Source organism: Meles meles, chromosome 4 (genome assembly GCF_922984935.1).
Source record: "Meles meles chromosome 4, mMelMel3.1 paternal haplotype, whole genome shotgun sequence".
Taxonomy (NCBI): Eukaryota; Metazoa; Chordata; class Mammalia; order Carnivora; family Mustelidae; genus Meles; species Meles meles.
Genome location: NC_060069.1, coordinates 90285893 through 90310939, shown reverse-complemented (window position 1 = coordinate 90310939; position 25047 = coordinate 90285893). Strand labels below are relative to the sequence as shown.

General features: G+C 39.1%; 1 protein-coding gene across 3 annotated transcripts in view; it reads right to left on the bottom strand.

The window, feature by feature from the left end:
* Positions 1 to 25047, bottom strand: part of PLSCR4 (phospholipid scramblase 4) — a 48140-nt gene that overhangs the window by 9666 nt on the left and 13427 nt on the right. For 2 of the 3 annotated variants that reach the window (XM_046003606.1, XM_046003605.1), the window contains 4 exons: positions 12485 to 12721; positions 11879 to 11906; positions 10486 to 10596; positions 1092 to 1327 (listed from right to left, as the gene is read on the bottom strand). In XM_046003606.1, coding sequence (XP_045859562.1) covers positions 1092 to 1327; positions 10486 to 10596; positions 11879 to 11885 — 354 coding nt within the window. In that variant the 5' untranslated portion in view covers positions 11886 to 11906; positions 12485 to 12721. The remainder of the gene's footprint in view (positions 1 to 1091; positions 1328 to 10485; positions 10597 to 11878; positions 11907 to 12484; positions 12722 to 25047) is intronic. The other variant, XM_046003607.1, reaches the window with a different exon arrangement.

The following is a 25047-nucleotide window of genomic DNA, read 5'->3' as shown; positions in this document are numbered from 1 at the left end:
CCAAAAATAGTAGGCACACTATAATAAACCTTAACTCTTGAAAACTTCTCCTAACAACCCAGTAAGACATGTATCGCTAGTACTACTTTATTGATGAGGAAACTGAAACACCAACATTTTATGAAAGTTACTGAAGGCTGCCGAGTGAGGAGGGAGTACAGCTAGAATTTAAAACCAAGTTTGTCTGGCTCCACACCTATTGGCTTTGTTTCGTTTTTCACTTTTTTTTTTTTTTTTAAATTCAAAACATCCCTGAAAGAGAAAATAGAATTCATAAAATATCTTCATTTAACTCCCATCAAGAGTAAGAGAAGAAATTTAAAAACTAGGCGAATTAAGAAAACTGACAAGTCCCTTGCTTATCATGTATTTCAACATCTCCTACCGAACATGATTCAGGTTCTAAGGGACTTCCAGTACTAGCTTCATCTTATTTTCATTAAGCAATCCTTCGGAGTCTCTGACTTGTGGTTTTTAGTGATACCATTTGGTACATGGATCTGACATACTGCTTCAGTTTCTGACCCAGATTTCCTGGTGCCTTCACAATGTCTATATAAATGGAAAGTAAGAATCCAGCGTGTTGTGGGAAGAGGGGGTCCCTGGAAATTGGCCTGAAGCAAAGCCCTTGTTAGTTCTCCTCTTTTTATTTACATTTTATGCCGCAGGGTGGCAGGAGTGGTTAATGAAAAGTGCGTAATGGGAAAAAGAGATGGGCAGAGGCACTCAGTGACTCACGGTCTACTGCTCTGTTCTTCTGTTCTTCGTGTTGTCCTTGGTGTTAACTCTTTACTTCTATGCAAACGACACCTCACCGAGCATCTTTGATAGTTTCTCCTCTGTTCCTGTTCTTTAAACTGCCTTCCACAAGACACCTTGCATATCTTAAAATTCAACATATATCCTTTAGACAGCCGTACCGATCCCTGCACTCATTTTCCCCTCACATTTCTAGACTCCTACGGTCTCACAAACAGGACCTCTGTCATCACCGACCCGTCACCTTCATCCAGTCTGTCCAGCTGTGGATCTCTTCTGTCAGATTCCCTGTCATACTTCATCAGAAAATTATGTGGACTTGTGTGGAGTACCTGGGTTAAGTATTCCAGACCAGGAGGACAGTTCGGCATAAGAGCAGGGCCTGGCATCCATGTGATCGGAACAGGCTGATTTGGCATATGATATTTGCCAGGCTGGTACTGGATAGGATGGATACCAGCTGGTAGCTGGTATGAGGGGAAGGCACAGGGCTGCTGCGGGCTGTAGTATCCCACAGGCAAGCCTCCTGGGTAGCCTGCAGGTACAGGGATAGCTGGTCCAGGAGGTCCTGTATCCAAGAACAATGAAAGTGTTAGGCACTATTAACACTACAACACATTGGAAGTTAGAATGACCTTTTACATGAAAAATGTATGTCACACAACATCCACTACAACATGATCCATTTTCTGAATGTGTACCATGCCCCAACAACATACTAAGGAAGGGGCTTTACGTATTAACTCATTTAATCCTCTGAAACCTTATTTCTGCAGGTTTGAAACATCGAGTAACATGTTGGCTTCTCTGTATTAGGTTTCTCCCTTAGGTATACCCACCCACTGCACTAGGTTGTAGTGGGATCAGCACAAGACTTAGCAAACAATTAGCAATGCACACTGATGTCATTATATTCTTAGTTATTATTATTTTTTTAAAGATTTTATTTACTTATTTTATAGACAGAGATCACAAGTAGGCAGAGAGGCAGGCAGAGAGAGGAGGAAGCAGGCTCCCTGCTGAGCAGAGAGCCCGATGTGGGGCTCCATCCCAGGACCCTGGGATCATACCTGAGCCAAAGGCAGAGGCTTTAACCCACTGAGCCACCCAGGTGCCCCTGTTTATTGTTATTATTGTTTAAGGTCACAAAGACAGTAACTTCAAAGGGACGTTTTTAATGATGGCTATGAAATTCCAGAACAGTTTTATCACTCCAGAAAGAAAGCCCACACCCATTAGCAGTCATTTCCTATCTTCTTCCCTGGTACCTGGAAACCACTGTCACTCCAGAGTTCCCTAACCTGGACATTTCCTATAAATGGAATCATGTAACATATAGCCTTTGTGCCTGGTTTCTTTCTTTTAGCATAATATTTTCAAGGTTCGTCCGTGTTGTAGCAGGTACTAGTGTCTCATTCCTTTTTATGGCTGAGTAATATTTCATTGCATGGACATATCGTATCACATTTTATGTATCCATTTATCAGTTGATGGGCATTTGGGTTGTTTCTACCTTTTTGCTATTATTTATAGTAACACTGCTGTGAAATTAGTGTACCAGTTTTGGTGTGAACATAAGTTTTCAACTCTCGAGTACATACTTAGGAATGGAATTAGCCTTAATGTTTTATAAGGGAATGCCAAATTGTTTTCCAGAGTGGCTTCCCTGTTTTACACTCCTACTGCTGAACTCATTTATGAGGGCTAGTTGTTTGTACATCTGTGTGCGTATTCCTTAAGGTTTTCTACATACAAGATAATGTCATCTGCAAACAGAGATAGCTTTGCTTCTTCCTTTCCAATCTGGATGACTTTTACTACTTTTCCTTGCCAAATTTTCCTGGCTAAAACCTCTAGCACAATGTTGAATAGAAGTGGCATGAAGAGATATCCTGTGTTATTCTTGACTTTAGGGGGAATGCTTTTGGCTTTTGCTATTGAGAATGATGTTTTTCATAGATGCCTTTGAGTAGCTTGAGGAAGTTCCCTCCTAATAGTTTAAGTGTTCTTAATCATGTGGGATGTTTCACTTGGTCAAATATTTTTTCTCTACCCAATAATATGATCATATGATTTTTGTATGAATCCCATTAATATGGTACATACAGTGACTGATTTTCATGATAAACTGACCTCTCACACTTGGGACAAACTGTACTTGGTCATGGTGTGTAATTCCTGTTATATGTTCCTGGATTTGGTTACTACATTGCTAGTATTTTGTGAGCATTTCTGTCTCTGTATTTATAAGGAATATTGCTTTATAATTTTCATTTCTTGTGATGTCTTTGTCTGATTTTACTAGTAGGGTAATACTGGCCTCACAGAATGGGTTGGGAAGTTAAGTGTTCACTGTTCTTGGATTTCTTATAAAGGGCTGGTATTAAAAGCTTCATTAAGTACTTGGCAGAATTCACTAATGAAGCCATCCAGACCTGGGCTTTACTTTGTCAGAAATTTTTAAAAGACTAATTCAATCTCTTTACTTGCTATATAGCTCTATTCAGAATTTCTTCTTGGAGTCAGTTTCAGCTGTTTCAATTTCAGCTGTTTGTGTTTTTCTAGGAATTTGTCTGTTTCACCTAGTGAAACAGTTTGTTGGTATACAACTGTTCATTTTATTCTCTTGTGACACATTTTAATTTCTGTAAGCTTGTTAGTAATGTTTCCATTTTCACTCATGATTTTAATACATTGAGTCTATTTTTTTCTTGGTCAGTCTGGCTTAAGGTTCTCAATTTTGTTGATATTTTCAAAAACCAACTTTTGGTTTTGTCCGTTTGGCTTATTGCTTTTCTTTTCTCTATTTCATTTACTTCTACTTTAAATTCTGTTATTTCCTCCTACTTGCTTAGGATTTGACTTCTAAGGTGGAAAGCTGGGTTACTGATTTGCAGTCTTCTTTTTAATGTAGGTGTTGATAGCTATAAATTTCTCTTTGTGCTTTATTTTATTTATTTGTGAGAGCAAGGGGAGAGGTGGCGTGGGGGAAGAGAGAGAATCTTAAGCAGACTCCCTGGTGAGAGCAGAGCCTGAGTGGAGCTCAGAGCCAACTGAGTCACCCAGATGCCCCTCTCTATGCTCTGTTTTAGCTGTATCCCATAAGCTTTGCTATACTGAGATTTTTATTTACCTCAAAAGTATTTTCCAATTTTTCTGTTGTGATTTTTTTCTGCCCTTTTGGTTATTTAAGGGTGGGTTAATTTCCTCAGATTTCCCAACTTTTCTTCTATTTTTATTGATTACTAATTGTATTCCATTGTGAAATGTGTATGATTTTATTTGTTTTAAATTTATTCTGCTATTGTTGGGCAGAGTGATCTGTGCGTGTCTATGTTCAGTTTGGTGTTTGGAGTATGGTGTTGCTTACGGCTTCTATTTCCCTTTCAACCTTCTGCTTAGTTGTTCTACCCATTACTGTCAGTGGAATAATGCAATTTCCAATTCTTATTTACTGAATTATCTATTTAACCACTGAATTCGGTATTATATATAGTTATTATGTCTTCTTGATGAATTGACACTTCTATTATTGTAAAATGTTCTTCATCTCTAATAACAATTTTTGCCTTAAGGTATATTTTGTCTGATATAAGCATAGCTATTTCACTAATTCTTATCAACAACAAAGTTTGAGAAACATTATTCTAATATAATGTTTTACAATCTGTATATACATTAGTGGTCTGTGAAATCAATTTAATGACTCAATTAAAATTTCTTAAAATTTACTACACTAGAATGAAACAGAAAAAAATCAAACTGTATTGCCCATATGCTTGTATACTCACTACACTATTACTTGATGAAATATTACATTTAGCATATATATCATAAATATAGATGAATATTGTTTTATATACATACATACATATATATATATTGTTTACTGTGGGTCATAGCAGATTGTCATCAAGAATGTTTAGGGGGGTCACCTGGCTGCTTTAGTCAATACAGCACATGAATCTTGATCTTGGGGTTGTGAGTTTGAGCCCTACACTGGGTGTAGAGTTTACTTTAAAAAAAAAGAAAAAGAAAAAGAAAAAAATTAAATAAAAAAAAGAAGTCTGAAAGTCAGGGATTTAAAGAATCTTTTGTTTAGCCAATGTAAAAAAGAAAAGGTCCTATTTTAAAATGGAAAAGATGGAGACAAGGTCACAAAACTGTGATGCATAATCACACAGGAGTTTGTTTTCACCATGGCTGGAAACAAATCTTACCTAAATATAGGTTAAACTGAGTTTCCTTCTGAAAATTGCTATTTGTTTATAAAATTACTGTTTATAATGTGCATATGTGCATGTTTCTATGTTTTCTTATACTGGGCTATTGGTCTAGAAGACAGCAAGTGGTGTCAGAAGCCGAGATTCACCTCCTGTCTAAGTTCAGTGCGCGGAAGGGAGCACGGGATGGCTGTAGCATAGGCTGTGATACTGAAGCTCCACAGGAGGGGTCCTATCTCCCCAAGCAATCCAGGCTCTGGGCCCGCGGCTCTACAGACTGGGAATCTGGTCTCTTTTCATAATCGCAAAGCAATGCCACACAGCTGTGTAGGGTGGGGACTGACACTTCCTGACAAATGTGAACAGTCCAAATGTGAAAATGTCACTCCTGCAGAATGAAAAAAGACCGGAGAGAGGGGGTAAGGTGGAGACAATGCTCTCTCTTGGAAAACCCAAAGAACTGGATCCCGGACACCGTGCAGAGCAGGAAGGAGCTCCTATTAGAGAAAGCTAGGTTTACTATATATGACAAAAAAGGTGAGAGTTAATACTTGCTGAGCTGTTAATATGTTTTAGGCACTGTTGTAACTACTTTACATGTATTAAATCTTGTTAACTAAGTATCAGCCTCATGTGGTAGAGACTATTATCATTATTATCCTTACAGTGGAAGAAACGGAGGCATAGGAGGATAAGTAACTTGCTAAAGAATCAATAGTATCAATATGTGACAGAGTCACAATTAAAACTCAAGCATTCTGACTGTGGGGGCACCTTTAATTAAATTATGCCAATACTGCCTTTAGATCAGAGGCTAGAACATCCAAAATAGGACTCTGTGGATGGTCTTGAAACTATAGACTTGAAGAGCAACTCTAGCTGGCAGCTGTTTTTGTAAGGCGTTAAGTTTTGCATGCACACACGTGCACGCACACACACGCGCACGCATGCACACGCCTCCTATAGGATTTCACAGTACAGAAAAAATGGCTCAGCAGGTAGAAAGCTGGCTTTGGAAAGAGAAAGCAGTCACCAGCATACAGGTAAAGCAGTGGTCTGGGGTCGGCCAATGCTGAGGAAACCAGCCACTACCAGGAAGGGATATTCCCCAAGACTTCCAGAAAAATAAAGACAGACAGCACTTCCTTTAAGGCAAATTGGACAGAGGGTCAGATTCCAGTGATTTGGGCATTAAAGGGAAGAGTGGCTTTTGATGCTCATGAAGTCTGGGACATTTTGGTTACTCATCAAAATTCCACTCAGGGGCATATGAATTGTGGAACCCTTTCTTCTAATACTGTCTGAGAACAAGGACATGAAATAAATCAAACATTTGTCTATTTGGAAAACATTCCACAATGCCATTTCAAGGACCAGCTGCTGTGTTTGATGCTAGACACAGAAAGATGTAGAAAGACATGTCTGAGGACATTCAGTTCTGCAGAAAATACACAGATTTTTTTTTAAGTGAATGGTTATCATGCAGCAAGTAACTCGTGAGATCAGAGGTAGATTCCTAATGTATGAAGAGATTAGAGAGGAAGGGTCTCCAACCCAGGCAGAGGAGGATGTTAGTGCTAACATGTTAGACCCAGCCAGTGCCCCCACAATGGGCAAAGGTTTTTACGGGGAGAGCAGGTGCTCAGTATTGCAAGGGGCAAGGCTATGTACTGAGATTTAGCAGACAGGCCAGAAAGGAAGATGGGGAGGGAGTGAAGGTTAGGAAAGATCTATACTCTGTGCGAAGAGTAAACTGTATGCCAGTAAAACAGAAAGTGAAGTAACTGGACTTACACTTAGACCCTTTATGAATGAGGTTCAATTAGGCAAGTTAATTACAGGAGTAGAGATGGAAGACAAGCTATTCCGTAACGTAAGGAGTAGTAAGTGGAGCAATAAGAAGGAATATTGATGTCTCAGTAACAGACTGGATATGAGGAAAAATTCTCAAGTTCTGAGATGGATCCCTGAAACCTCCAGAGGAGGGAAAGAGTAGAGGGTATGTGTTCTGGTGCAACAGGTCAAAGTTGAATTGCAGACCAATGAATTTGAGATCCAGGATTCCGGGAGAAGTGATCTATAGGCAGTTGGAAATGCAAGTTCAGAGCACAGGAAACTGATATGGGTGAGTGCTAATAGATCCTTAACTGGTTAAAAGTGGTAAGTGATCTTACGAAGATCACTCAGCAGAGTGTGTGAAAGGGTAGATGAGTGGAATAGGTGGAACAGGGAGACAAGGCAGGGCAGGGGAGTGACCCAACCAGGGGGAATACCAGTTCCTGAGGACAGGGGACATACAGATCTTGACAGAGACTGAGAGTCAGGAGAAACTAAAGGAAACAGAATAGTAACTAGAAACAATGTCAAATTAGAGCTACATGAGAAAAAACAAAAACCCTAATGTCTTTAGAACAAATGGAAGAAATTACATGTTTCAGTTTGTCATGAAGAATATACTTCAGTTCCTTTAAGAACTGTGTTTAGGGGCGCCTGGGTGGCTCAGTGGGTTAAAGCCTCTGCCTTCAGCTCAGGTCATGGTCCCGGTGTCCTGGGATCAAGCCCCGCATCGGGCTCTCTTCTCCACAGGGAACCTGCTTCCTCCTCTCTCTCTGCCTGCCTCTCTGCCTAGTTGTGATTTCTCTGTGTCAAATAAATAAAATATATAAGAACTGTGTTTAAGAGCACGCAAATTAGACTGGAAATCAGGTATCCCTGCCCCCCTTTTCTGAACTATTAAAAACAATGCAACTAAAAGTCATATAAATAACCTTAAGAATACTGTTTTATCACTTCAGTGAGTTGCTTAATTCTTAAAATATTAGCCATGTGATTTTAAACATGAAAGTACCTCATGTAATAAAATTTGAGGACCATAAATTAGAAAATTACAACTTAGATTATGGGGTTATTCAGTATAGATTATATTTCTAAGAAAAATTATATATATATATATTTATGTAATCAAATGATTTCAATTTCCTTCTTTGCATTACAGGGCCACATAAATAATATATATTTCAGCCACTAGGTGGCGATCGTAGTGAATTTTTTGTTAAAGGGCTTTTTTTAAAAAAAAAAAAAAAAAGATTTTATTTATTTATTTGAGAGAGAGAGAGAGAAATAGAACGAGAGGGAACACAAGTAGGGTGAGTAGGAGTGGGAGAAGCAGGCTCCCCGCCGAGCAAGGCGCCCTATGCGGGACTCGATCCCAGGACCCCAGGATCATGACCTGGGCTGAAGGCAGACGCTTAATGCCTGAGTCACTCAGGTGCCCCTGTTAAAGATATTTCTAACTGAAAATTCAGTTCTATGCTCTGCACCATGATGTTTTTCAACTTATATAGTCATTTGATTTGAATGATACATCCTATGCTCTTGCTAATTTTTTGAAATGAGAGGAATAGACACTTTCCCAGACAAACAGAACATGACTTATAACCAATGTTACTCAGAAACCTCTGTTCTGGGGCACCTGGATGGCTCAGTTGGTTAAGCTAAGTGGATGGCTCAGTTGGTTAAGCAAAGTGGCTGCCTCTGGCTCAGGTCATGATTCCAGAGTCCTGGGATCGAGCCCCACATTGGGCTCCCTGCTCAGTGGAGAGCCTGCTTACCCCCTCCCCCTGCCTGCTGCTCTGCTTATTTGTGCGTGCGCGCTCTCTCTATCAAATAAATAAATAGACTCTTAAAAAAATTTGTTCTAGTGGAATCTAGATTCTTGTATATAGAGTGATCCATGAATATAAGATAGATTATGTGGATCATATTGACAGTCACTGAAGTAAATTTAGAGAAATGGTCAAATACAGTGTGTTTGTAACTTAGGACTGTTTGTAATTTAGGACTGTAAAGACCTTGGATTTAGCAGGAGTTGAGCCAATAATAAGGAGTTATATTGGACCAGATATGCATTTGTATGGGGAAAAGGGGGAAAGGAAGCCCTGCTGTTTTCAGAAAACACTGCAAGGGCCGAGGTTAACTGAGTTCTGTGGATCTTATGTCTGGAGCCAAAACAACATTTTTACTATTATCCTGTGGGTAGTGGGGCTTTTTCTCCTCTTTCACAGACTAACTCAATGGTTTCCACCTCTAAATATACACTTAACTATCTATTTAGAGAAATGTTGCTACACCTTATCTATCATTTTCTAGGCCACTAAATGTATTTGCATACAACCCCAATTATTTCCTTTCTTACTTCAAAAGTCAGTGTATTTCTAATTTTAAAAATTTTACACATTGCCTAGTTACTTTTTAAAAAGACGATAGGGGTGCCTGGGTGGCTCGGTGGGTTAAAGCCTCTGCCTTCAGCTCAGGTCATGATCCCAGGGTCCTGGGATGAAGCCCCGCATCGGGCTCCCTGCTCAGCGGGGAGCCTGCTTCCTCCTCTCTCTGCCTACTTGTGATCTCTGTCTGTCAAATAAATAAAATCTTTGAAAAATAAAAAATAAAAATAAAAAGACAATAATAACTCAAATTTCCACTACCTTTATGAGTATCCATTTCACTGCATCACCACCAATAGTGCATTCAGACTTATAAAAATATTTGTATAACTCCTTAATCAGCACTCAAGGCCATTCACCTCCATTTCTCCCATGAATGTCTCCTACCAGACTTTCATGACCTTGGGCTTTTTTTTTTCTTTTTTTTTTTTTTAAATTCAATTCAATTATTTAACATATAGCATATTATTAGTTTCAGAGGTAGAGGTCAGTGATTCATACCCACTGCTCAAAAATCACGTGCCCTCCCCAATGTCCATCAATGAGTTACCCCCCATTCCCCCACCAAACCTGTGGTTTTGTGTATACAACTCCTTCTGCCAGGGGTGGGGAGCGGTTGTTGGAGGGAAGGGGCAGGGTGGGGGGGCTTGAGGGGTAGGGAAGGAAAAACATGAAACAAGATGGGATTGGGAGGGAAACAAACCAAAAGAGACTCTTAATCTCACAAAACAAACTGGGGATTGCTGGGGGGAGGGGGGGTGGGAAGAGGGTGGTGGGGTTATGGACATTGGGGAGGGTATGTGCTATGGTTAGTACTGTGAGGTGTGTAAGCCTGATGATTCACAGACCTGTACCCCTGGGACAAATAATACATTATATGTTAATAAAAGTAATTAAAAAAAATACAATTCCTTCTGCCAGAAAGTCCCTTCCTCCTTTTCTTTGAGTGAGAAACTCCTTATCAAGCCAGAAAAATCTGACTTCCTCAGTTGTATCTTCTCTCAAATCCCTGGTGGAGTTAGTTACTGTCATCTTGGCCCAACAACATTCCCTTCATATTTTTATTACAGCGAAGAGAATACCATCAGTGTTTGTTTAACTTCCTTCCTCAGTAGCCTACAAATATATTCTAATGGATTTCTAATAAACTACTTGGCATCCTGGAGGCATTCAATATTTATTTACTGAATCATTAAATTACACTAACTTTTAAAAGCAATCTTAACTATTAGTATGGTTTTCTGGAGGGGAGAAATCATCTTTCTGATTATTTAACCCACCTGGTATAAAATGGGAATTGTAGTCAGGAGGAGCATCAGGCCTTGGATCGGGAGATTTTATTTGATTCTCCGTTTCATCTGTAGGTTGTTCCGGGGCTGTGGGGACCACAACTTGGGAGGACAGGTAGAGGGGACATGATTCACAATGGAAGTGATAATGTGATAAGAGAATATATTCATTTTTTTCTTATCAAGGAATACAAATAATATGAAATACACGTATTTTTAAAAGACATAATTCATCATGTATATTAGGTATTAACCTATTATATATTGATGAATTTTCAAGCTAAATATAGATTAAAAAAAAACTAAGCAATTATTTATATTGTGCTATGATCAAAGCAACACACTTTCATGCCAGTGGTTCAGATGACTTCATGCTGATTCCTACCTACCTAAACTCCCGACACATTCGCAAAAATTATTTTCCCCAGTATATAATATGGAGAACACAGTCATATGTAGAGTGAATCTTATTTTTTCCCTAATCCTTTTTGGAAAATGACTGTCTTTAAATAAATTCAAAACACCACACGATAAATATGTAATGGCTTAAAACACAGTGGTGCTGGGGCACCTGGGTGGCTCAGTCGTTAAGTGTCTGCCTTCAGCTCAGGTCATGATCCCAGGGTCCTGGGATCAAGCCCCACATCAGGCTGCCTGCTCAGTAAGAAGCCTGCTTCTCCCTCTCCCACTCCTCCTGCTTGTGTTCCCTCTCTTGCTGAGTCTCTGTCAAATAAATAAATAAAATATTTAAAAACAAACAAACAAGCAAAGAAAAAACACAGTGGTGCCACATACAACTCAGTAAGAGGCAGTTTAATCTACCTCTCCAGTGAAAGTGATCTCGGTCACTGTAATTGCTGCAAGAAAGGAACTGAACTCACTTTCCATGATGCTATCTTGTCCCCTTGTTGAGATAAGAGACATGTCTCCATGTACTCACTATAAGGAAAAATTTTGATTCTCTTAACTGATTTTTATCTCTGAAAAACACAGATCCCACAAATGTGGTGTTTCTCGCCTATCATCTCTTGCACTGCTTGAAAATGCAAGACCTGATTCTGAGCCCTTCTCTCAGCGAGCAAGCTGTCATCACAGGCTTCTTACTACTCCTGTCCCTCTTTGCAGACTTACTTTCTTACCTTTTCCTTTACTTAATTCTCCCCACATAGAGATCTTTTAGTACATAGGTGCCAATATAATTCCCTTTTAATCCTTTTCCGTTGAAGATAGAAATGTTCATATATATAAATAAATACATAATATGGTTTCTCCAAATGCTAAACAATAAAAAATAACTTCAAAAGGAAATAAAACTCCAATTTTTACAGAAAATATCACAAAATTCATAAATAAAGCCTACTGAAATTTATTCATAAAATCTTACCTGACATTTTGGAGAATTCCACCTAGTCCTGAAAAATAAAACATTTTAATACCTTGAGATAGATATATATAGTTACTATCATTACTTAGTGATACATGTAAGATTCTGTAATTTTTTAAGCTGCTAGTTACCTTTCATTCATTCCTTCGTTATGTCAACAAATACTTACTGAGCACTTATTATGTATCAGGCACCAACACACGTGTTGAAAATATAGTAATAAACCAGAAAAACAGGTGCCCATCAAGCTGGAGATTTTAATTTAGAGGCATGAGATTAAAAATACATTAACAAATATTTAAGATTATAACTACATTCTACAGTTATAAAGAAAACAAAGTAAAAAGTAGAGGAAAGACATGGATGGGGTCCCAGGAGGTTCAGGGAAAGCCTCTCTCGGGGATAAACTTTGAGCTCTTTGAACCAGGAGCGGAGGCACTATACTACAGATGTAGGAAGCGAGTTTTAGGAAAACAGGCAATATGTGCAAAGGCGCTGAGATGGCACTGAGCTTGGGGTACTCAAGGGTGAGGAAGAGGTCAGATGTGACTGGGACCCAAGGACCGAAGAGAAGAGAGGGAAGAGATGGAGACAAGTTGATCATACCTGAAGACCGAGGCAAAAGGTGTGGGATTTGCTGTAACTGCAGCTGGGCAATCTTCAGAGGACTTGAATCAGTGGGGCGGAGAGAGCTGAGTTACACTTTCTCTTGAGGGGGCACAAGTGGAAGTACACAGTGAGGATGGGATGGCAGCTGTAATCCAGGTGAGACCCAAGCTGGCTCAGACCGGGGAGGTCACCCTGGAGGGGTCCGGGTGTGGTCAGGAGCAGAAGCTACAGGAGCTGGGGATGGACCAAGGGAAAGAGAGAAGTCAAGGATGAGTGTGGGTTCAGGCCAGTGTACTGGAGCCGATGACAGTGCTAGAGAGGAAGATGCTGGGGAAATGGTAGCGACTGGGGAGGGTGGGAATCAAAAGCTCAAAACAGGCATGTTTTGTTCAAGAAGAGGCCAGAAGAAGTATATTTTATTTTATTTAAATAGACAATATGTACATGTAAACATTACCAGCGTTAAGTTAACTCAAGAGAAGTAAACCAGAGGTTGAGATGAGATTTGAAACAAGGGGTGGGGGAGAGATTTCATGAATTCATTCAGGACTGAAAAAAAAAAGTTATTATCAGAGAAAGGAATTTTAGGATTTCTGAGTTCTGTATGATAACAATGAGCAACATCAACAAAGGCTATAATTTAGTGAAAGCTTATCTACTGTCAGGCAACGGGTTGAATATTTTCCATACCTTAAATTACATTCTCTCTCTCATATATAAATAGTCAACCTTACTAAAATCAAGTAATTCTAAATTCAAAGTTTCTTTTGGATTTTCTTTCCACTGTGTCATCCTGCTTGTCCGATTACATAACAGGGTCACTTGTGTAGTCTGAGCTGAGTAGAAAGTCACCAATACAGATGAGGTGTGTTAAAGAGACTTCAGACTACCATATAAGATACAGTCAATATGGATACTGAGTTGACTCAATGTCCACCACCACGACATAAGCCAGTATGTAGACTTCCAGCTAAAATGACTGTCTTGCCAAGCACCGATCAGAACCCCACCAGTCTCGCAACATTTCCACTCACTTCTGGAACTAGAGCTAGTTGTACAAAGTCCTATGTGTCTTAAAGGTTAAGAAAGTATACTGGCGGGGTGGGGGGGTGGCGCTCCTGGGTGGCTCGGATGGTTAACCCTCTGCCTTCAGCTCAGGTCATGATCTCCAGGTTTGAGATGGAGCCCCATGTCGGGCTCCCTGCTCAGAGGGGAGTCTGCTTCTCCCTCTCCCTCTGTTTGTGCTCTCTCTCTGAAATGAATAAATAAAATCTTAAAAAAAAACCAAAAAAGTATTCTGGAGCACATCAGAAAGTCGGATCAAACTTCAAGTCAATCAAAGCAGTACAAGGAATGGACCTTACTCCTTCAATGATGGTAATCTCTGGTGTTTAGAAATGAATGTTTCTAGAACCTTAAATCCTGGACACTCTTAGGAATACACCCTCAAGTGACTCTGTACATGTATACAGAAGATACACACAAAAACGCCGACACACTGTTCGTATTAAGACTCCAGGAAACAAACTGAAGGTTACAGAAGGGAGGGGGATGGGGAAGGGTTGGGGTAAATGGGTGATGGGTATTAAGGAGGGCACATGTTGTGATGAGCACTGGGTGTTACACGCCACTAACGAATCATTGGACACTACGGCAAAAACTTATGATGTATTATATGCTGGCTAACTGAACATAATTTAAAACATTTTTAAAAATTTTTAAAAAAAGAAACTAAAAAATATTCCCAATGTCCAGCAATGGTATATTGAACAAATAAATTCTGGTACATTCCTATGATGCAAGTGAATGCCGTAGCGAAAACAAATTATAGCCATGCACATCAAGAGAGATAATCTCAAAATTACAACACTAAACAAAAAGGTAAAAAGAAGTCATTGGAGAACACATATTATCCTTTAATATACCAAATGCAGGAAAATGAAACAGAACATTTTTTTCTGATATATACATGGGGGCAACTTTTCAAAAAATTAGGGAATAACACAAAATTCCGGAAAACTGGTACATGTGGAGAGATAGGGTGTGAGCCAAGTGTTTTGTCATGGCCCACAAGAGCTTGAAGTTTTTCCTAATGTATAGTTTACAGGATAGTGGGTTCTCACTAGTCTTTAAAAGGTACATATATGTTAAAGATGCATTTTTATGTGTCTGACATGATTTCATGATACAAAAGAAATGTTTGACAGTTCCATGTTACATATAACTTTCTAACTAATAAATATCTGTTGTTCTCTACATTAATCCTGGAATAATGAAGAAACCGTGTTAGAACAGATGATTCAGTGCCTTTGTGAAGAGGGAATTTTCTAGAGGGAATTTTCTACCCATGCACCCATTGTCTACTCAACTAACTACAGTGGCAAATGGTAGAGTATAATGCAATAGTGGCACATATGAACAACTGCTGAATTTAGGGAAAGATAGAGATTTGAATATTTTTATGTTCAAGGTAAACACCTGAAGAAGTACAGATTTCTGAACCCCAAATGTGAGGTAGTACATCTGCGGTCCAGGCCTGGAAATCTGTACTTTCAATATAACCCTTGTGTTCAGGCATGTTTGAGGCTGATCTCGTGTAGAGACAAACAACAGTCCTCAACCACGCAGGCAAAGCTTAGAATTCAAATCTGACTTAAGTGACTGAGTAACAACTTGAAAAAATATACCAAACTTTAAATTAAAAAAAATTATAAAATGTTTTAAAAAGCAATTAACATCAAAGTAAAATACACCTACACATTGCCACACAGGTTGCAGGTGTTCGCAGGATTTGTTTCCCTCCCCCTCTCCTTTGCGGTAATGGCTTCTTTTCCTTTCCCACCTCAAATTCTCTTCCCTTGGCTATAAAATTTTACCATATAGTTTTATCCAAAACGTTACATAAGGCAGGATAATTTCCAGCTGGTACAAGCATGAATGTTGTAACTTAATCCTCCCTTAACATCCAGTAGATTGTTTTCAGATTTCCCAATCACTCAGCAAGGACAGAAAGTGCCCTAGGTTGAAAAGGACTGGGTTTTGGCTTTACAACAGATGGAATTCAGATTAGAAAACTGAACTGAGTCTCCACATCAAGTCAGCATGGTATGGTTCCAAGAGCTCTTAATTCCAAAAGTCTTCTGCATTTTTAGGGCTTAAGCTGCATACAGGTGAATCTAAGCCAACTGGAACCTAATAAAGAGGGAAAGGAGACATGGGCTGGAGAGGATGAGGTTGGTGAAGCTGTGGTCTGCGGCTTTGCAAGGCAGCCCCAACACCGTAAATTGCATTCCACAGCAAGAGAGCATTTACATGGGACACCCTTGGCTGCTTCCAACCTTGCAGCTGTGCTGTGTCTTGCTCTTCAATTCCACTCCTGTGAACAGTGATGTGCTAGCAAAGCTCAGTGAAACCAGACTCTAGAGCCACACCATGGATATTTGAAACTTCAATCACAAAACTGAGAATGGTCCATTTTTTGCAGTTGAGTATTTACTGGAATGTGTTCTGGCCTCTTGGTAAGGGGCCTTTGGACATGTGATAATCTTGAAATTCTCTAGGCAGAAGTCTTGGAGATCTGCATATGCAAACTAAAACCTTGGGCTTTGCCTGTTTCCAGTGCCTTCCAACAGTGAGGGGAGCGAAAAGAAAGCAGGAGGTTATTGTTATTCCCTGACCAAGGGCAGGAAAAACAGCTAGGTCCTGCGAAGTCCTAGTCCATCTACCACAACTGGCCATTTGGATTTAACATGGAACTGCTAGGAGATGATATCCTTTGTACAGAAGGAGGGCAGACTTGGTGGCTGGTAGGTGATGTATGCCAGCACACTTCAGGTAGTACGAACAGTGGCTCAGATCCACAGATCCCAGGTATCCCTAATGCCTGTGTGACTTGGGAGTGACTGTTCTGCTACTGGGTTATCTGTTGTGTCATGGGCAGCATAATACATATTCTGGATCATGACAGACCACAGGATAACATACTTTACATACTTCACAGAACTGTTGTAAAGACTGACATGCTACACTCAGATTTGCACTTTCATTTTTTTTTTTAATTTTAATTTAATTTTATTTTAAAGAATTTATTTTATTTATTTGACAGAGAGAGAGAGAGAGCACAAGCAGGCAGAGCGGCAGGCAGAGGCAGAGGGAGAAGCAGACTCACTGCTTCTCTTTGAGCACAGAGCCCAAAGTGGGGCTTGATCCCAAGACTCCAGGATCATGACATGACCTGAGCCAAAGGCAGACGCTTAACTGACTGAGCCACCCAGGCGTCCCCAACTCCCCCACAGCACTTTTAAAACAGTGCCTGGCACACAGCAAAACCTGAACAAGCACGCACTATTACTATAATTTCACTAGGTAAAATAAACCAGCTGGTGAAGAGAAGAATAAATGTGTGTCTTCAAGTGTCGTATAAAAAAGAGCTGTTTGCCATTCAGCCATTTAACAGGCATCACTAAGCATCCCTGTGAAGATTTCATCTTGGGTTTCAAGCTGACATCAATAACTCCTCATTGTCTACCAGCAGTGAGTATCATTCTAGCAGACATGATTTTAGAAGTGCTGTTGGTAATGAGTTTCAAACTGGAAAGAACTAGGAGAAAGAAAATGGAGGCATTGCTGGAGGGCTTTTTCCTATTCATAGCTAAATGAAAGACACATGAGTTAGAGCACTTCTTACATGTCTACAGGATCTGCTTTTAGATTCTAGTAGGAGTGATATTATGTTATTCAGATGAATGGATTTATCTAGTAATGGACTTTAAAAACTGCAGACAATTATAGCTACATTAAAGATACCTCCTAAAAATTACAATATTCATTACTTCTCCAAGATATAAATATTAGGGTTATTTTTTTTAATTATTCTGCATTATGAAACACTGAGTATTTATATTAGTATAGTACTTCATGGCATATATTCAAATGAGATAATATATAGGCAATATTACATTTGGTTTATTTGAAATACTTGATGAAACTTTTTTTTTTAAGATTTTATTTATTTGACACAGAAAGAGAAAGATCACAAGTAGGCAGAGAGGTAGGCAGAGAGAAAGGGGGAAGCAGGCTCTCTACTGAGCAGAGAGCCCAATGCGGCGCTTGATCCCAGGACCCTGAGATCATGACCTGAGCTGAAGGCAGAGCCCTAAGCCCACTGAGCCACCCAGGTGCCCCTTGATGAAACTCTTAATAAATATAAATGTTGGTATTTTTCAAGCACACTTTATAAACCTCTTATTTCACAAGAATCCATGCTGGGTAAATATAAGTTAATGTGCTAATAGTCCTAAGACTGTATACATGCCTTGCTTAAAAAATAATTATTAGGTAGGATTTTATTAATCTCTCATGTATTAATCATTTCTTCCATTTCCACAGGAAGCGATGGCTACTCAATTTCAGTTACAAGTAACTTAGTTACTAAGTAGCTTAATGTTATTGTATATGGAAGATTTTGTCTAGCCTTTGTCCCAGGCTCTGGGGAGAAACTTCTGAACCCTTGGAATTTTCCAAGTGATGGGAGTGTCTTTGTTAATCATAGTGGGCCCTTGGATCACCCCTCAATCTATGCTAAGGAGATGTCACAGGCTGGGGGCTGATCACGCCAAAAGATCACCATGTGAATTAAGAGGGTGATATTTTGGGGCACCTGGGTGGCTCAGTGGGTTAAAGTCTCTGCCTTCAGCTCAAGTCAGGATCCTTAGAGTCCTGGGATCAAGCCCCGGATTGGGCTCTCTGCTCAGCAGGTAGCCTGCTTTCCCTGCTCTCTCTCTCTGCCTGTCTCTCTGCCTACTTGTGATCTCTGTCAAATAAATAATTAAAATCTTTAAAAAAAAAAAAAGAGGGTGATATTTTGAGCTATGTTATATTTTACTTATCTCTTAACCTCTTGGGAGATGAGAGAGGCTGGAGTCTTAGTTCACCCACTTGGTTTGAGTCAAGTAACCATGTCTATGTAGTGAAACCCCAGTAAAAACTCTGGCCAGTGTAGCTTGAGTGTGCTTCTAGATGGTCAACACATCAGTATGTTGGGAAGGGAAGTCTTCTGACTCCACAGAAAAGACACATGAAAGTTTCAAATCTGAAACCCTAACAGATCTCACCCAACATGTCTTTCTTTGGCTGGTCCTGACTTTAACATAATAAAACCTGCACTGCAAATGTAGTACTTAGAATTCTTTGAGTCATTCTAGTGAATGATCAAACCTGAGAGCATGATGAGAACCCCCACATTTGTAGCCAGTTATCAGAAGTGTGGGTGACCTGGGGATCTCTGAAACTTATGGCTGGTATCTTCAGTGGTGGCAATCCTACTGGGGACTGAACCTTTAAACTTGTGGAGTCTGTGCTAATTTTGGGTGGTTAGTGCTTAGATTTTTGAGAGAGTTGCTAAACTATTACAAATAGTGGTACAGATATATATTTCTCATCACAACAGTAAAACATCATCATTTGTAAAACATCAGTGAGCAAAAAGAAATGAACATAACTCTTAAACCAACTTCCAAAAGTAACTATTCTTAAAATATTGGTGTCCTGTGTGTGTATATGTGTACATGACTTTATGTTTCTGCATGTATGCATGGGGGGGGTTATAATAAATATTAGAAATACTGTGAACTAACAAATGTATGTGTTTAAATGCAAGGTATCAAAGACTATCTTCACTTATTCAAACTATTCCATTTTTATTGTTCACACCTTTCTAGTACTGTGACTAATATTATAAAATTTCCATTTACATAAATGTTGGTACATGTTAGGGCCAATTTAATGTTAAAACCTGTTTAACTATTAGGGCCTGCTTAGCCAGAGCGACTCCATATTGCCTAGGTAGCCATATTGTTGTTTACATCCAGGGACTTCATTCCGGGAATAAACACTCCTGTAGTTCCTGGTATGGTTCCGGGTATCGATTTCGGGAGTAAACGCCTTAACAACAGAAGTCAGGTACCTTGGGTCTGTGGTTATGCCCTATAACACCAGCCTATGAGATTGGGAGGGGGTCACTCTCTTTGGAGGCAGCCCTGGCCGGTCAGTCTGACTTCTAATGCTTGGCACAGAATAAAGCTTTACATAACTTTCACTTTGTCTCAGTCTCGTTCCTCTGGCCGGTCAGTCTAACTTCTAATGCTTGGCAAAGCATAGGCTTTGCATAACTTTCACTTTGTCTCAGTCTCGTTCCTTTAATAATGGACCCCAACAGTACACACATCTGTAATTAAATAATTTAAGAAGGATTTGTGTTCTATAGGTGAATGTTTTTACAACTTAGGGAACAGTCTGCCAAATTATTTTCTTTCTAGCAAGGCTCCTTCAGTTTAAACCCAAATCATGTGAGTGACCATGTCAGTGTTAATACATATTACCTCCCTTAAAACTTTGCCAATTTGCTAAGTGAAAAACTTCTTTTGTATTACCATGCCATTAAACATAATTCTTAATTCAATAAATATTAAAAATACTGTGTTTCCTCAAAGAGAATTTTTAACTGATATGGTGCCTCACAGATTTTAGAGAATCACTTATGAGACTGTCTCATGTGTACTCACACCTGTATGGAAGGAATTTTTATTTATACATTCAAAAGGATTGTTGATTCTTCCTTTTTTAAGTGACCCTTTAAATATCTCTTGGTAGGGCGCCTGGGTGGCTCAGTGGGTTGGGCCGCTGCCTTCGGCTCAGGTCATGATCTCGGGGTCCTGAGATCGAGTCCCGCATCGGGCTCTCTGCTCAGCAGCGAGCCTGCTTCCCTCTCTCTCTGCCTGCCTCTCTGCCTACTTGTGATCTCTCTCTGTCAAATAAATAAATAAAATCTTTAAAAAAAAATATCTCTTGGTAATTAAAACATAAACCTTTTATTCACTTCTTTGAATGAGGCAAGACAAAGACAAATGGAAATTTGAGGAATGCCCAGAGAAAGAGCCCCCAAGATTGGAGGTTTAAAGGCAACAGGTGCATTTTGTTTCTAATTTCGCTTGCTTATGGAGTCTGGATTGAAAATTAAAATAGCTCTACCCTTCTGAAAGAAAATCCTAATTAACACACATGTTCAGGGGTCGCCTCTGGGAAATCACTGCTGGTGAACAGACTAATTCAAATCAGATTTGACTGGACTATCCAAAAATATGGCTGCTAAGTCTCCCTAAATCTTACACATTTAGAGTTTAATTATATTTTTTGCAGTTAATTCACTAAACTTATTAAGTATTCCTTTGTTTTTTTTTTTTACATTATTAAATCTCCCACTAATGGATGAAAAAGGCTGGGATGTCCAAGAACTGATTATTATTTTTATGGCTAATATACCAAATCAAAATCTGATCTATTATTGATGATCTTTTTCTTTAAATTGTATTTAATGAAAACACTTTAAATTATATTTAATGAAAACACTTTAAAGGTATCTTCACAGGCAGTATACAGATAGTAATTTTATAAAAAGCTTTATAAGAGAGGTACTATAACAGAGGTGGAAACTGAGGCACGGAAAAGCTATTTAAAGTATCTTCCCTGAGGTTGCACAGCTATTAAGAAGTACTGTCAGCAACTAGCCGGTTGCTCCCAGGCTATAGCACGTTGCTACTACACCTGTGCCTTCCTCTTATCCATAACTGCAGCTACACCACAATTCTTCTAGTGAACCCTAACCTCTACAGTAGGGTGGAGTGGAGAAACAAGAAAAAAATAAATACAATCTAATGAGCTACTTTTCCGTTTCTGGTGACAGACAGTAGAATTAACAGGCAGAAACAACTAGTTCAAATAGGCTTCTTTTTGAATATGAAATTCATTTCATAAGTGGGTGGGTGTGGTCTTTGAAATGTTCTTACAGTAATGGTGATACATTTGTATTAATCCATCTATTTTGGCTCAGCTAAAGTTTTGTGGATTATAAATACACTAATTCATATGTGCGATTACCAAGGATAATGTTAGCTATAAATGTGAAACTCAGTTTACTTACTTAACTGAATACAAGTGAATAATTCATTTCGCACAAAAAATTCGTCAGTAAGATTTCTCATGACATAAATGAAGCTCAGGAAGATAATGCTCCCTGCAAAACTGGCCTAAGGGGAGATCATGTTTCTAAAAGGAAGTACTGGGGTCTCAGCTATTCTCCTGTGGCCCAAGAGACTTGATGGACCAAAAAGAAAAGACTTTCTATCTTGGAGGTGGTGCCATGTGGTGGAGAGTGGTGACAAGCAGGTAGGCTAGTTGAGAGTGAGCCTCCTGGTAAGGAAGCTTAGAGAGAACATGGAGAGAGTTAGCAAGAATCACAAGCATAAACAGTTTTGGAAAGATAAGGGCTTCAAAGAGGATTAAATTTTAGTGGAAGGGGCGCCGGGGTGGCTCAGCGGTTTAAGCCTCTGCCTTCTGCTCAGGTCATGATCTCAGGGTCCTGGGATCGAGCCCCGCGTCCGGCTCTCTGCTCGGTGGGGAGACTGTTTCTCCCTCTCTCTCTGCCTGCCTCTCTGCCTACTGTGATCTCTCTCTGTCAAATAAATAAATAAAATATTAAAAAAAAAATTTTAGTGGAAGCCCTAACTCGAAGGTAAGTTTCCTAAAGGAAGAGATTTTTGCTTATGTAATTCCCTACATATTCTGGATCATGACAGATCACAGGATAACATACTTTACATGCATCAGTTCCCCTGGATTAAAAAGAAAAGGCTGTTGTGTATTCTAAATAAATTTAGAATTAAATTAAATTTCTTTATGTAAGGGCTTTTTGAATGTTAGTTGATCCATATGAAGATAGTTCTCTTAATTTGCACATTTTTGTCACTTTTGCATTAGTCTATATTATTATACTGTTCTCATAAATTATAAAATGTAATTCTCTTGACCACATACTACTTCCACAACCCTGCTACATAAAAACAACTGAAATGGTAAGTTTTCATACTACTTACCTACACTGTATATATATTGTATACTTACATCTATTTATATGTTATATACTTAAACATATCATAATACTAAACCACAGAGCTGGAAATAAGCAAATCAGTCATGTTTCCAAATTCTCAAACAGATAAGCCATCATTACATTCCAATGTAAAACAAACTGGAATGAGGCCAAACAGAAAACATGATTCTTTTTAACTGAAAAATTTTATACTTTTTAAAGGAAATTTAAGGTACTATTTAAAGAAGCAGTTAGCTGTAGAGAACTGTGAAGTTACCACTGATTAATTAAGTCCCCAAATAAACCAATATAATATATTTAAAACAGTTTCACTAGGTTACAATTTTAGATAACACTTACTAATTATCTAGGAGGTGCCAGGAACTTTGTATATTTTGAGTGGATATTATGACTTTCATTACACAGGTAAGGAAAGAGAATCTCAAGAGTTTAAATAACCTGTTCAAGGTCAGTTTTATGACCTGGGGAAATTATGGTTTCAAATACCCTTATCAGAGGCCAGATTACTTTTCTAAATCCCACTGAAAATTGCCTTCTGTATTCTTGCTGTGCTGTCTCTCCTATCCCACCACCCTCACATTGCTTTCAAATTGCCCAATTCTCCTACTACTACTACACTCTATAATATGAAAATAGGCCCTTCTACTGAGCTCCCTTTCACCTCCCATTTTGTAAGGTTTGGGGAATATATGTATAGTTTAGAAAGAAATTCTGAACCCAGAGAAAAAAATTCATAACAGATCACCTGTTTCAGTTCTGGGTAAGATCTAGTAAACCTATAGCACCCTGTCTCTCCCAATGAATGCCATGAATTAGCCCAGACAGAAGGATTAGGCAGCTATTTGAAGACTCTAGAAATGCCATGCAAGAGCATGGGAGAAGGCCAGAAATGGAAGAACCATAAACCAAAATCAGGTTCCTAATCTTCTGGTATCCCTGCCCTGACAGGTTTTAAGGCAGTCTAAAACACGGTACGGTAGGCACCAGGGGCAGAGAAAACTCCAGAGGAAGCAGCGGGTAGGGGAATTCCTAAAGCTCAGAAAAAGAGTTTCTCAACATTTTTTCTTTTTCTCACTTTCTCATGTCCCAGATCCCGGCAATTCCACTGTGGAGAAAGGAGTGTTGTATCCAAGGAGGCTCACAGAGGCCGAGGGGAATTTTCCTCTGGATACAAGGAGCTGTGGTCCCAAAAGGATGGGGAGAAACTCTTTCCTTTGTTTCTTTTTTCTCTCTGTCCTCCTATAACTGGGTCTCGTATACAAATTAATTTGTGGAAAGTACACAGCAACAAAAAAGTAAATAAAATGTTTTTTTCTGGCCCAAGAATTGAAAAGGAGAGCCCCAGAAAGCTAATAAGGAGATTGGAGTGAAGAAGCAGCTTCAGAAAGTGTCCTAGTAAAGTTATTTATAAACTTCTGGGTTCATCCCTAAGTGATGCATGCATGGATCTGATCTTAACAAAAACTTTGAGAACTGAAGGGAGACCACAGTCCAGATGTCAGATTGGCTGCTGGACTGCAAAAGAGATCTAAATAGCATGACCAATGTTTCATAAAAATGAAAACTGACATTCAAATCACAACATACAGAAGTCTGGCAGAACCTATGACCTGAACCCAAAGGAGTCAACTACCTGCCAAAACAATCAGAAAATCAATTTCCTGCATAGCTTCTAAATAAGACTCTGAATCTTTCAACATAATATTCAAAACACAATATCCAGGATACAGTACGTATGTACAAAAGACCAGAAAGGTCTCAACTCATGTGTTGAGAGCCACCACTAAAAGCACTACTCAAAAGATATAATCCAGAACATAGTAACAGATTAAATACTATAAAAAGATTGAATTGCTAAAAAAAAAGATAGGAAATGAGACACAGAAGAATGAAAAAGAAAACAAGCAAGTATAAATTCAAATACAGCAATAGTTACATTAAATATAATGTACTAAACATATTGAAAAAGAGACATATATTATCAAAATCGATAAATGGATTTTTTTTTTATTTATTTATTTGACAGAGAGAAATCACAAGAGAGGCAGGCAGAGAGAGAGGAAAGGAAGCAGGCTCTCTGCTGAGAGAGAGCCCGATGTGGGGCTCGATCCCAGGACCCTGAGATCATGACCTGAGCTGAAGGCAGTGGCTCAACCCACTGAGCCACCCAGGTGCCCCGATAAATGGATTTTTTAAATGATCCAGTAACATGCTCTCTAAAAGAAATTTATTCAAATGTAATGATAAAGTAGACTAAAAGGAAAAAGAAAAGACATACCAAGCAAACATGCAGAAGAAAGACGGAATGTTAAGACAAACTGAAAACAAGTAGCAGCTGAGTTTCCATCAGTAGATGAATGGATGGAGAAGATGTGATATGTGCACGCGCACACACGAGTGGTACCAGATTATGCAGCCATAAAAAAGGATGAGCTCTTGCCATTTGCAACAACATGGATGAACCTGGAAGGTATGATGCTAAGTGAAATATGTCAGACTGAGAAAAATGAAAACCATATGATTTCGCTCATATGTAAAATCTAAAAAACAAATCAACAAAAAGCAAAATCATACCTATAAATACAGAGAACTGATGGCTGCCAGAGGGAAGGGG